Below are 14,229 nucleotides of genomic sequence, written 5' to 3' on the forward strand. Positions count from 1 at the left end.
ATAAATTGTATATCTCATGTTCCCATTACATATCTTCAAAGGAAAAGGCTTAAATATACCATTAAATTTTCAGAAAATATTCATTTATGCCATCAGTTAAAAGTTTAGCTCATTTATGTCATTACCGTTAAAGAAAAGGCTCATTCATGCCATTATTTTTTAACAATGTTTTGCAAAATTATGTTTGACACGTAGCCAATTATAATTCGATCACGTCATCAATTTTTTTAATAAAAAAAATCATAATTCTGAAAAAAAATTGAATTAATTTTTCTATTAAATAAATTGATAATATACCGAATTATAATTGGTCACATCATTAATTTTTTTTAATAAAGAAATCAAAATTCTGAAGAAAAAAAGATACTCATAATAATATTAACATATAAGTTGGGTATGTTTTAATTAATTTGTAAGAAACTTCAATCTGACATTGATGGAACAAATGTTAGGTTTTATTTGCCTAAATTTCTTACCATAAATAGGTTTTTTCTTTTAGGAAAATATTTTGGATTGACTAATCTTTTTTCTTGTAGGAAAATGTTTAGGACTCTATAAATAGAGACATGTTCCTTCTAACATAATCATCATTCACAATGTAGTCTTATTGGCTTTGAGAGTTTTGGTTAGGGGGAGAAATTGTGGGTCACAAGCTTGATACGTTATCACTTGTGTGAACCTTCCATGTATTCTAAGTGAATTTGGTTGAGGTTGTTTCCCTTTGTATTTTGTACTCTCATATTTATAGTGGATTGCTTATCTCCTTTAGGGACGTAGGTCGATTGACCGAACCACGTTAAATCTCTGTGTCTTTTGATATATTTCTCGTTGTCTTCTTACTCGTGGTCTTTTAAAGTTTTCTTTGCTATCTTTCGCATTTACACCTGCTTATTTCCGATCCTACCAAGAAAGTCAAAAATAATCAATTCAATATATTTTTTAAGAAAATTTTGAAAAAAACTGGGAAATTTATAGTTTTGAAATGTCAGCAAAAAAGTTTTGCTTTATGCTTGCGTAAAATTATCACGTGAACATCGCCGCAGAGATTCCTACGCTTGAAAAAAAAAGGCTGTACAAATAGTGAATACAATTATGGATAGTCATGCTAGATACCGCGTTGGTATTTGAAAATTTTAATTTGATAATTTAATTTTGAAATATTTTGAAAAATTATTATCATATTAAATTTATTTGGTATGATTTAATAATTTAAAGTTTGACTTATTATATTATTAGTAAAATAATTATCATAATTTCATTGACTTCAATATAAATATTATAAAAATTATGAATTTCATTTTTTGAATTATCTTAATTTTATTTTATCTATATCTTATACACATAAAAATGTTTTTTTTTTTAAAAAAAAGTATTAAAAATTTTCTTTGTTTAATTACTAAAAAGGAGCATTTCAATTAAAGATGAAATAATCAAAGTTGCAACATCTAAAGAATTAAATTTATTTGAATTATTTGTTTGTATTAAAATAATAAACTATATAAATCGTAATTATATTCTTTGATATAGATTTAATATTTTGATATATTTTCTATATATATCAAATAAATCCCATTAAGACTGCAAAAGACGCTGAAATATAGTATCAAAGAGTAATTTTTTTAAAATAATAAATACCATAATATAAAGATTTAATTATTATTATTTTTTAATTTTAGCATTTGATTATTCGATACTCATATTGCAGTTCAACTGAATATATACTCACGTCAGAAAATCATATTAAAGTTCAATTGAATTCAAATTTGCGCTAAAATTTTTTAATTCACACCAAAAAGTTGCCACTAGAATAAAAATTCCTCGAACAAAAAACAACTCTTTATTCAGGTAAATTCAATCCAAAAACCTCTATTTAAAAATTTAAAATATATATATCACTCCAATATAAATAAATTCTTATTGGTTGTTAAAAGAAAAAACTAAAAAAGACTATATGATATTCTAAATTTTCGTCGTGGATACCATGTGAGATAAGAACAAGAATGAAAGAAATATACAAAACCCTACAAAACGATAAAAACAGCTTTTTGCAGCTTCAGTCCATAGATTATCTGTCGTCAACTCATTTGGGTCCACTAACTATTCTATGATTCAGACTCATCACCGAACTTTTTTAATTGTTCCATTATCAATTTTAAAATAATATACTTTTCTCTATTTTAATTCATATGACGCATTTTATATTTTAGATAAAATAAATATATTTTTTATCATAAATTTTTTATATATTTTTTAAATATTTTAAATTATTAATGATTCTGATTTCTAATAATCTTTAGATAGCTTACAAATATACCTATACTTATCTTGGATTTATTATTTGTATAAATTATAATATGATCGTTTTTCAATTTTATTATTATGTACTTATTATTTCTTTTATTTGAATTATATTGTAATATACGTGATTGCTATTGTTATGTATTCTCTATTATGTTTCAATATGATTGATTTGCTATTTCCTCCGTCTAATTTTGTATGGCAACATTTGATCGAGTACGAAGTTTAAGAAATAATGAAGACTTTGAAATGTTTATCTATTCACCTTTAAAAAAAAAATATTTTTCTCTCTTCTTATAAATATATTTAAGTACCTTTTTTTAAATTAAGTGGAACCAACAAGAGTAATAGAAGAAATGTACCTTTAAATACTTATCACATAAAAAAATGTAACATTCTTTTTGCCACTGATCAAAAAGAAAAATGGTATCATATAAAATTGGAACGGAGAGAGTACTATATTAGTCTCATACTTATTTTTATTAATAATTATGTTTAGTAGTGCTAATGGTTTATTATCTGTTTTTACCGGACGAAAATAAAATTATTTATATATTATCTTTTTCTGACACTATTTACAAAATAATACTGAAGATATTATTATTAGTGTTATATTTATCTCGAAATTTCAGTTGATATTTGTGTAACTCCATATAATTGTATGAATATCATCTTTTGGAGTACTCCCACTACGTAACTCCCAGAAGAAAATAGATATTTTGATTAAAATGTCATTCATGTTGTATCTATTTATAATATCATAAAAAATTAAAGTAAATAAAAAAAAATTCTTAAGTTAAGGATATCTAAATAAGATTGAATTGAAAAAAAAGATAAAATTAGGTCTTTGTTGACTATGTAAATATACACTTATTAAGTAATTATAAAAGATATCGGTAGTAAAATTTAAATTTTCAAAATATAATTGTAAATAATACTGTTATAAATTCCCAATCATAGTTTTTTTAAAAGAAAAAAAATTAAAAATCTCATCAATAAAGGTTAATTTTTTAAATAAAAACGAGGAAAGTTTTAAACACCAATTTAAAATTGGGAAAGTAGATCTCATAAGGCAATCACATTTTATCATATAATTTTATTTATATAAAAAATAATTTAATAACTTTGATTGATATAACAAAGTGTGAGTTGAACATATGTGTGTGATCAACCCCAACATGGGGTGATCAACGTCACTTTTAACGTGTTTGAATTTTGCACCACTAATTTATATATATAAAACAATAATAATAAATGATATGAGTCAATTTTCTTTTCAATTATAAGAAGTTTGGGGAGATTGAGATCTTATTTCTTTCCAATTAATTTTTTTCTTATAAAACGATATGAGTCCATTTTCTATTTATAGAAGAATAGAAAGTAGCTTGTAAAGCTACTTACAAATTGTATGTTAGCTATTTGTATGTATCTTCAACTCATATGGTGTTCGTAGTTTTTTCTCAAGAAGCTGTTTATAAGCTACTTGTAAGTTATTTCATAAAATTATGTACCAAATGAAAATTTAGAATTTAGTATATTCGTAGACATTGAAATTTTGTAGGTATGTACTAGACGTGTTCAATTTGAGGAATTCAAGTGTGTTTAATTTCAATTAAATTTTTTTAAAAGTTACTCAATCCTAAACCCAGTTTATTAATATATATATATATATAAAGGGTACTATAGTCTATATTCCATTGAGAAGACAACTAGTCACTATTACTATCAACTAATAAAATCACCGGTATATGTCGCCAGTTGCACCATTACCGTCAACTAGTAAAATCAATCAATTTCATCGTCACAATTATTATCACTAAGTACCAACGCTATCATCATGTCAATCACTATAACACCAACTGCTTTTTTCATAACGAGCATTACAATCATCATTACTAGCAACTAGCGCCAACTATTACCATTACAAATCATCTTCACTATTACTAACAATGACAAATATTCAATTTTTTAATCAAATAATTCTTTTATATTTATAATAAGAAACAATTTCAATAACGTGCTTGTTGATAGAGGAAACTATATATATTCTAATAAATGTCAAAATCTATATGGCATATAACTATATATATGGATGTTAACAATAACAAATATATTAATGGTGATGATGACCAACCAAATCAAGCTAAGAAAAGAGAAATTTTGTCGTATATTTAGTTGTTTATTAAACTATCTTGTTGCCAACTTACTAATGGTCCAATAAAATAATTAATTAATCTTTGATAGTTATACTAACTTATGAAGATCACCAAAGGTTTCATTTGAGGTACACTAGTAATTAGTAAGATATTATTAATTCTGGCCGTCTATACAATGACCTAATACATTGTATACGGATTAATTAAATTATAATTGATTGTTCTACGCTTAAAATTTATATTAAAAAATACTATTCTTTTTTTCTTTAAAATATATCTACTTATTGATCCATAAGTATATTCGAGAATGAGCATAGGGAAGTTACACCAACCTAGAATATTAAGTTTGATTATTGTTGAAAAAGAAGAAAGCTGACGATTCGGAAACTTGTCAAAGGAACAGGTCCAATGCAGCTATAATTCTAATCATAATACAACTCCAGACGAAATATAATCCTAATAAACATAACTAGTCTAATTCTAATGCGACTCTAATTTTACAGCAGTGATGTAAACTCACGTTGGACATGTTCCTTTGACATGTTCTCCAATCGCCAACTTCTTTTTTCTTCAACAATTATTTGTTTCATTGGTTAAGGTGTGATATTATCGTATTATATTTGAAATTATATCCCTATTTTATTTGATTATATATATAATTAATTGCATAATACATTTATGCCTCAAGCTTGGATTTTATTTTATTCTACTTAAGAGATGAAGATACAGTAAATCTAATCATTATAACTTCACAACTATAATTTTGAAACAACTATTTCCGTAAACCAAACAACACAAAAGTTTCAAGAATTAGGTTCATAGATAAAGAAATTGGAAGTAATGCAAAACTTTATATACTCTCTATTATGTTAAAATTGAAGGAAAACAACATTGATATTATTAAATTTTAGGCCAAATACATAAATATATCTCTAAATTTGTTGGGTTTTTTCTTTCAGATATCTTAACTATGTCGTTTTCCTATTGAATCATTGAACCGCCCATAATTTGTTCCTTTTAAACAAACATCGTTGGCTGATGTAGAATCAAATTTTTGAGGGGTATTAATAAAGGATACATATGTTTGTTCCCGAACTCATTAGTCCAATTGATAGTGAAAATTGTTTTTGAATAATTATGTTTTATTTCAAGTCATTTGAACACATTAGAAAATAAATGAGACTAACACAGTTTGTCTTCATTCTTTAATTAAAAAAAATTACAATACGAACACAATCGAAGGTATTTACAATAGAAAAGCCGATCAAAATCAACTAACGATGTTTAAAAGGAACAAATTACGGATGGTTCAATGATTCAATAGGAAAATGACGTAGTTGAGATACTTGAGCGAAAAACTCAACAAGTTTAGGAATTTATTTATGAGTTCTGCCTAAATTTTATGTGTGCAATTTGATAAAGACGTGAAAGCAAAAGCTATGGCGTTGTAAGTTTGAGATAAATTGAAATATTTTATGCAATTTATTATTTTCTATAGTTAATGTTACCATATAGTACAAAATATATTCATACAAAAATTATTACATGATCTAAGAAGAATAAAATAATTCTAATTTAATTGTTATCTCTTACTTTCTCCGTTCTTATTTATATGTGGTAACTATAATAGATGATTATTTGTCATTTCATAAAATCATTGCATAGATGATATGATTTTTTCTATTTTACCATAAGAGATATTAAACTTGAAAGTATGAATATGACTAACATAAGAAAATTAAATAATTAATTCATGTTCATTAAATAATTTAATTAATCAAAATAAATTAATTTATATTTATTTATAAATTTGATTTTAAAACAACACTGATAAACGTATATAATTTTTTTACAGACATAAAATCTAATATAATAACATATAAATAAGAACGAATGAAGTATTACACCAATTGAACGATTCCATTAAAGAGAAAATATTTGGCACGGCGTACCCTAAAGGATATTTTTATAAGCCACACACAATTATTTTCTCTCTCTCTCTCCACTCAATTAATTTTCGTGAGGTATGGATCATAATTTGAATTTTCATTGTGTATGACCCATAAAAAAAGAATCTTTTTACTTTCTTATAAATCATTCTCAATACTCAAAATTAATGATTTTGATCAATAGTTGATTCGTTAATCATGTTCTTTCCACCACATTTTCAAATGTTCATGTAATTGCAATTAAATTATACACCATCTTTATTACTTAACGATCATTTAGTAATTTATTAGAGTTATACAAATATCAGTAATGTAAGATTAATTATGAATGAATATTTATATTATTTTATACATAAATTATTTATTTATATAGTAGTTATATATGTATTAGTTTTTCTATTTTCTATCATACATAACATAATATATATAGATTTGCTTTATAACTTATACCTGTATTAATTATGTAGATTTTTTAATCATCAATCAAATCTCGTATATATGTATGAATAACTTATTTTTTATTTACAAACTAAATATCATATAAGGACCTGTTTGAATGATCTTATAAAAATTTTGAATTCAAATAGTAATAAATATAAAATCAAATTTTAAAAAATAATATCAAACCTCAAGGGAAAAAAACAAAAATAATAATTATAGACTGCCTTTTCTCATTTATGATTGTTTTTTTCTTTTTTCATTATACCAACCAAATGGGCCAATTGGGCACTCCCCTAAGATCCTGGCTCTACCATATTTATTATCTCATCCATCCATTTACTATTATTGTCTTCCTTCTCTCTCTCTCTCTCTCATTGCCTTTTCATTCACTTTAAGTGCCAACACACATTTATTACAAAACTCCAAATCTAACTTTTTCCATTCTTATGTTCAACTTACCTTCTTGCCCTTCATTTTGTTTTTTTTAATCTTTTGAGATGGAATTCAGGATGTAAATGAATTTTATTTACTATTCATCCGTTTAAAAAAAAAATTATTTTCTTTTTAGTTTGTTTTTTTTAAAAAAAATTTCAGTAATATTTTTATTTTTATTTTTCACGTGGCATGTTTAAGACCACGTGATTAAAGGGCATTTTGGTAAATTTGACATAACTTTAATTTAAAATCACAAGATTAAAAAGACATCTTTTTTTTTAAAATTCCGTTCCAAGTCAAAATAGATCATCGTTTATAAAACGGAGAGAATAGTATTTTAAAAATGTAGAAATATTTTTTGGAATGATAATTGATTTGAGTGCATAAAGTCAAAATAAAAGAACATATTAACGAAAGCATAACGATCATAAGAAAATAGTGTAACGTTTACAAGAAAGTAAGAAAATGGAATTATAATCAAAATGCAAGTTTATTTTCTGTTTTGATGAACTTAATATCAATCAGACTATAAATTAAAAGTATGTAAAATTTAAAAGATATTTTAATATATTTACATATTTTTAATTTAATATAATGAGATTCAATTTATTTATTTTTGACTTTCTAAAAGATACTTATCTACTTGCCTTCACATTTTACATAGTTGGACAAAGTTAGGCAAGCTGTATGACTTATTTTAATTATTGCATATTAAAAAAAAGAAGAGTTTAGTTTGATAAGTTTTGTTGACTTCTCATTCCGTAAATTTTTTTTTTTTTTTTTTTTTAAAAAAAAACAGTTAGATTTACGTCTCTGTAAACATTTAATATTGGCTTAATAACAATTTGAAATGTGACAATAAAAGCCAAAGAAGAAATTAGGGAACCTAACCTTACGTATCTATTTATTCCTCTAACTTCATTAAAGTATCACATCTCTCTCCAAATTTTCGGAAAATATTAAATGAACAATTAGTCAATCTTCGATTAATGGCTTGTGTTGTGGATTATTGAGCTTAAATTCAACTTGGTTATAATTATTCTCAAAGTTATAATTGAATTTGTCCATTTCCATGCTTATTTACCTTGTTATATTTTAACGATCTTCAATAATTTTTTAAAAATGTATAATCTTCTTAGATGTCAATTTCCATGTTTATTTACCTTGTTATATTTTAACGATCTTCAATAATTTTATAAAAACGTATACTCTTATTAGATGTCAGTTTGATATAAGTCAATTTGACATTGAATTAATAATTTGAAATAGTTAATAATCGTAAAAGCAATTATTTAAATAATTGTTATTCTACCTATGCTTTAATGCCTATATCAAAGCAAAATTAGTTTGAAAATTCTACATGCAATAACAACGTGTGTGGGTTCATATTAAAAAGCTGTCCCAATGTAATAATGGAAACTTCTTTAATTAATAAAAAGAATAAAAGTAAGGATAAATTAGGTAATTTGCATACAATTCTAACTCCTATCCAACTTTTGCCTTTTATATCTTTTTACTTGTGGTTGTAGATATACTTTCCCTTGAAACGACAACATAACTTTTTCGCCATTAAAGTAATGACGTAAACTCCAAACATTTTGGTTAAAAAGTAAATATATATACAAATAAATATTAAATTTATATAAATAAATAAATAGACATGTATTTTACCTAACGTGTTATATATGGGTCTATTTATTCAATTTTTCGATTTTTACGAAATCTTCAACTTTCCCTTTGCTATTTTAAGGCCAGTTTGTGCCTCACGGTTTACTCTTTTCCCCTCAAATGAACAACTCCGCCACCATAACTATCGCTGCCGCAGACACAGCTGCCGTCAAACGCCGGAAAAAACTTGATCAGTGTCATCAGTATCAGTCCTTGATTCCTGGACTTCCTGATGATATAGCTCAGATTTGTCTTTATCATGTTCAACCTTCAATTCTGTACTCCGTTTGTCATTCATGGCGTCGGCTTGTTTATTCTCCTTCCTTTCCCCCCTTTTTATCCATATATTCCTTGCTGAAGCCATCTAAATCTGAGGAAAACTCCGTTCAGTTCGCGAATTTCGATCCGATTTCAGCAAAATGGAATTTACTTCCTCCGCCTCCTCTTAATCCACCTCTCCGTCTCCTTCTCCGTCACCGCTCGTTCATCTCACGACACCTTCCGATTCAATCGATAAGCGTTTCAGGCAATTTTATACTCCTCGCCGCGACGACTGACCCTTTGCTCCCGGCCTTATCTCGTCCTCTTGTTTTCAACCCGCTCACTCGTAAATGGACTCCCGGTCCCCGGTTCGAAACTCCGAGACGGTGGTGCGTTGCCGGCGCGTCGAAGGGCGTGGTGTATGTTGCGAGTGGGATCGGGTCAAGTTATAACCCAGAGGTAGCTCGATCAGTTGAAAAGTGGGACCTGAAAAGTAACTGCACAAAGTACAGCTGTAACCATCACGATAGAAACAAGGTCTGGAAATGGGAGAAAATGAGTGGTCTCAAGGATGGGAAATTTAGTAGGGAAGCGATTGAAGCAGTAGGCTGGAGAGGGAAGATGTGTATGGTAAACGTGAAAGGCGATGCTGCGAAAGAAGGAATAATCTACGACGTCGGAAGCGACACGTGGAAGGAGATGCCGGAGGGGATGTTGGTTGGGTGGAGAGGCCCGGTGGCGGCGATGGAGGAGGAAGTTATTTATACAGTGGATGAATCGAAAGGAGCATTGAGGAAGTATGATCCAGAAAGTGATAGTTGGATTATGATTTTGGAAAATGAGATGCTTAAAGGCGCACAACATATGGCTGCTGCCGGCGGTAGAGTTTGCGTGGTTTGTGGCGGCGGTGATGGGATAGCGGTGGTGGATGTGACGGCTGACCCGCCGAGTTTGGTCGTGGTGGAAACTCCGGTGGGGTTTCAGGTTTTGGACGTACATATTTTGCCAAGAATGAATCAATTGGATTCTGAATCAAAAAATGAATGTTAAATAGTAATATTTCAAATTTTTTAGTTTAATTTTTTTTTAAAGGTGAATTTGGGGTTATTATATATATATATATATTTTTTTTTTTTGTAACATTTTCACTTATCATACTCTGTATAACAATAGTCATATTTCCCTATACTGTTTCTGAATAATTCAAGTTCTTTGATACGTTCTGTGATTCGTCACACACAATATTGTATGCAAATATCGTATACCAAAAATATCATCATGCGTAGTATATCGTTATTATCTAGCTCATTTATAATTCAGAGTAAGCGAGTGTGATCAAAATACAGATATGAAATTGTTAATATCATAAAAGAAACGATTTTGTATATTGTATATATATGTTGTCACTGTAGTAATATCTTCTTGGTATGTACAAATGGTATTATAAGTGACTTTGCTTCCTCTCTAATTTGGAGTTGAGCGTATAGACATCATGGATGACAAAATCTTATTCTCTTTTCCCTATTTTTTCCTACCGTTAGTTTTAATTGGTTGGGGTTTCGTTTCAAAAACTAACAAGTCAGAATTCATCGATTAAAATTGTAGTGGAGTGATAAGTATTTTTTTATTTTTAATCAAATATTACGAGTTTGAATCTTTTTATGTACGGAATTATCTTTGTTAGAAAGTATTTTACTTCAGTGTAAAACTTTTTAGCATGAATTCAAATTTAATCACATACTAAAGATAAATATCAATATCGATCACCGAACGAGAAATAAAAAAAATCTGAATTCAGCTGTGGACCAAATATAACCCACCGAAAATTCTGACTTATTATTTGGCATCTTATTGTACGATCGGAAAACAAAATTTAGGTCCATTTTGTGTAACATTCAATTTTCAAATTAACAATAATATAGATTACACCCTTTTACTTTCTAGAGTCCTCAAAAAGGCAAAAGTCATAAAAAGTACTTTGTTGATCGACATATTCGATGGACGATTAAAAGTCAAACCAAATCATGTTAACTTTTTATATTTATTCCACTTGAATAATCTACCTTTCTGTTTTTCTTTTATAATATTACAAACAATTTTGTAAATATATATGTGTTAATATCAAATTTTATCGGAATATATTATCCTAATTGAAATGTGAGGAACACATAAGCGAAACTAGAATTTCAATTTTATGGATTTTGGATTTTTATAATAATAAATTTAAGTGATTATAAATATATTCTAATTTAATATTTGTATATTAATTAATTTATTAATATATATATATATTATTTGAGAAAAAAAATTTACTTGCATGCGGGCTACTAGTTCGACCCTCGAGACACAAACAAACAACAAAAATTATTTAGTGTATTTTCATAAAGTGTGATCCGAAAAAAGTAAGATATACGCGGATTCTATCTTTACGTTTATGTCGTAGAAAGTCTTTTAACTTCCCGCAAAAAAAGAAGAGAAATTCAAAACATGATTATATAACCAAATTACCTTTATATTTCCTGACGTGCACATCCTCTCACCTCCTCTTCACACTCCCTTATCATCTCAACCTCGTTTCTCATCTTACAAAAGTCACTCTCATTTTTTTATGTGAAGTTTTATTTATCAAATTATATCTCTTTTAATATCTCCACGCATCTATTTAAGCATCTCTATCTATGCTATATTCATCTTTTGAACGTAATCATTCTTGACTGACCAACACTTTTATCTCATATTACTGTACAACCACACATCCATATTAATATTCATATTTTGACATATTCATTATGGATATGTTGGATATTAAAGGTCTAACATTCACTCAAACATAATAATACTACAGATCTTAATATTAATCGTTTTATAGACCTTGTGTTATAAGTAAGAATAGTTAATCCACATATACATATACGAACATATATTACATCAAATATTGCATAACATACACCACAATAATCACGTCGAATCTCATGTTAATTAACCTTTATCATGTTTTATATGTATAACATCTAGTAGCTTTATAATTTCGCTCCTATGATTTCTTTAATTTATGGAATGTAAGTTTGTATAATTCCTCTAATTAATTCATCGCTAAATTGTTTCTAGTCGTTAATTCATAGCCAAATGAAATTAACATAAGGTTTTTGTATTTTTAGTCACGGAACTTTGTCCCTTGTTAATTATTTATTTTCTCGTAGAATATACTTCATAGATTATAAATGTTATTATTTTTATTTTAATGAATGATTTTTCGATACTCTAATTAAGCTCTATCTTTCAATATCCATTTTTGATAAAAAGGTATTTTCAGAAGAAAAATGTGAAAGAGTTTGGTCAATAATAGAATAATAATCTTTTATTTTTATTGATTCTGGGTAGAGTGAGTTACTTCCTCGTGCAACCATTTTAATAAAATATGAAAATGAAAAGAGATGGGGATTATAAGTGATTTTTCATCCTCTCTAATTTGAAGTTGAGTGTACAATTATCATGAATGACAAAATCTTCTTCTTTTCCTTTTTATGCCTTTGTTGCTCATTCGATATTTATACTTACATTAAAATTTAATTATTTCAAATTCGTGTTGTGTAAGGCTTTATTAGAGAGAAAATACTTCCTACGAACAATTTTTAATACTTAAAATTCGAATTCAAGATATTTGATTAAAAAGAGATTAGCCTCATCTACTATAAACATTCTTTTATTGTACCGTTAGTTTTTATTGGTAGGGGTTTAGTTTTAAAAAGTACTTCCTTCTTCCCATATTAATTGTCATTCCTTTTTATAAGCATATTAAGAAATCATAAATAAGAATATAATTTTACTAATTCACACCTTAAAAATACTTTATGAAAATCTTACAAACTACCGTGAACAATTTCAAAAATAATTAGTTGCAAGGATAATATATATTTGAAAAATCTAACAAATGCTTTATTGGTTAGTAAGGTAATCCCTTAAAGGAAAAATTACATAAATTAATATATTTTAAAAAATAATTACTGATTTTAGCGATACTTTTTGTTTATTACCATTTATAGTAATATTGTGATAAATCTGTGATATGTATGAAAAGTGAATTATGTATGCAATACATTTGAATTATAATTGTTTTTGAAATATATTATGTTTGTTTAGTAAAAAATGTCACATTGTATTATAAGTGTATTAAAATGTATGATAAATGTATTATCCATCATTAAAACTTGTATTATATGTGAATAATAAATTGTTCTTTGTAGTATGTATTAAACTTGTATAATAAATAAATTAAAAATGATCAAGTGAAAAAAAAATTATTATTATAAATAATAAATATTTTTCTATTATAATATATTTATGTAAATTTTTTCATTAGCTAATATGAAATAATTAATTCGGCCGTGGGCCAAATATAACCACGAAATCTTTGGAAGCTTATGGTTTGAAGGAAAGTTGGATGGGAAGCCAAATTTAAAGTCCAATTGTATACACTCAATTTTCAAATAAATAACAATGAATATACACACTTATTTAGTTCTCAAAACGGCAAAAGTCGTTAAAATAGAAAAAAAAAAAGACAAACTTCGTTGATCGTTAAATATAAAGTCAAACGAAATTATTGCAAATATATTTAGGCTAATGCTAAATTTAGTAAAAAAATCCTAACTGAAATGTTCATATATAGATTAGAAGTATGGAGGGAGAACAAAAAAACAAAAACAATGTATTCAGTGTTTTGGTAGATTTTACACTTAAATTTATGATATGAAAAATTTGTTTTCTATAAATTCGTCACTAAAAAAAAGAGCGGAGAGAAATATTTTTGTTTAGGAAAAAGGCTCATAAATATCTCTAACCTATGAGAAAAGACTTAAATTCCCTTCTTTTAGAGGCGTGTCCAGAATTTTGAGATGATGGGTGCACTATTATAAGAAGGTTGATCTATGATATAAATTTGATCGATTCGATATTTGGATTTTTACAACTCAACACCGTTAAAAATTTAATATTATAGCTCTAAAATTATATATATATAT

The 14,229-nt window shown here is 26.7% G+C and overlaps 1 protein-coding gene across 1 annotated transcript; it reads left to right on the forward strand.

Moving 5' to 3' along the window:
- Positions 1-8,947: 8,947 nt before the first annotated feature.
- LOC107026952 (F-box/kelch-repeat protein SKIP25-like) lies at positions 8,948-10,394 on the forward strand. The gene has a single exon (XM_015228094.2). The coding sequence runs from the start codon at positions 9,068-9,070 to the stop codon at positions 10,256-10,258; it is 1,191 nt and encodes a 396-aa protein (XP_015083580.1). The 5' UTR covers positions 8,948-9,067; the 3' UTR covers positions 10,259-10,394.
- Positions 10,395-14,229: the final 3,835 nt, after the last annotated feature.

The sequence above is a fragment of the Solanum pennellii genome, chromosome 8 (genome assembly GCF_001406875.1).
Source record: "Solanum pennellii chromosome 8, SPENNV200".
In the NCBI taxonomy this organism is placed as follows: Eukaryota; Viridiplantae; Streptophyta; class Magnoliopsida; order Solanales; family Solanaceae; genus Solanum; species Solanum pennellii.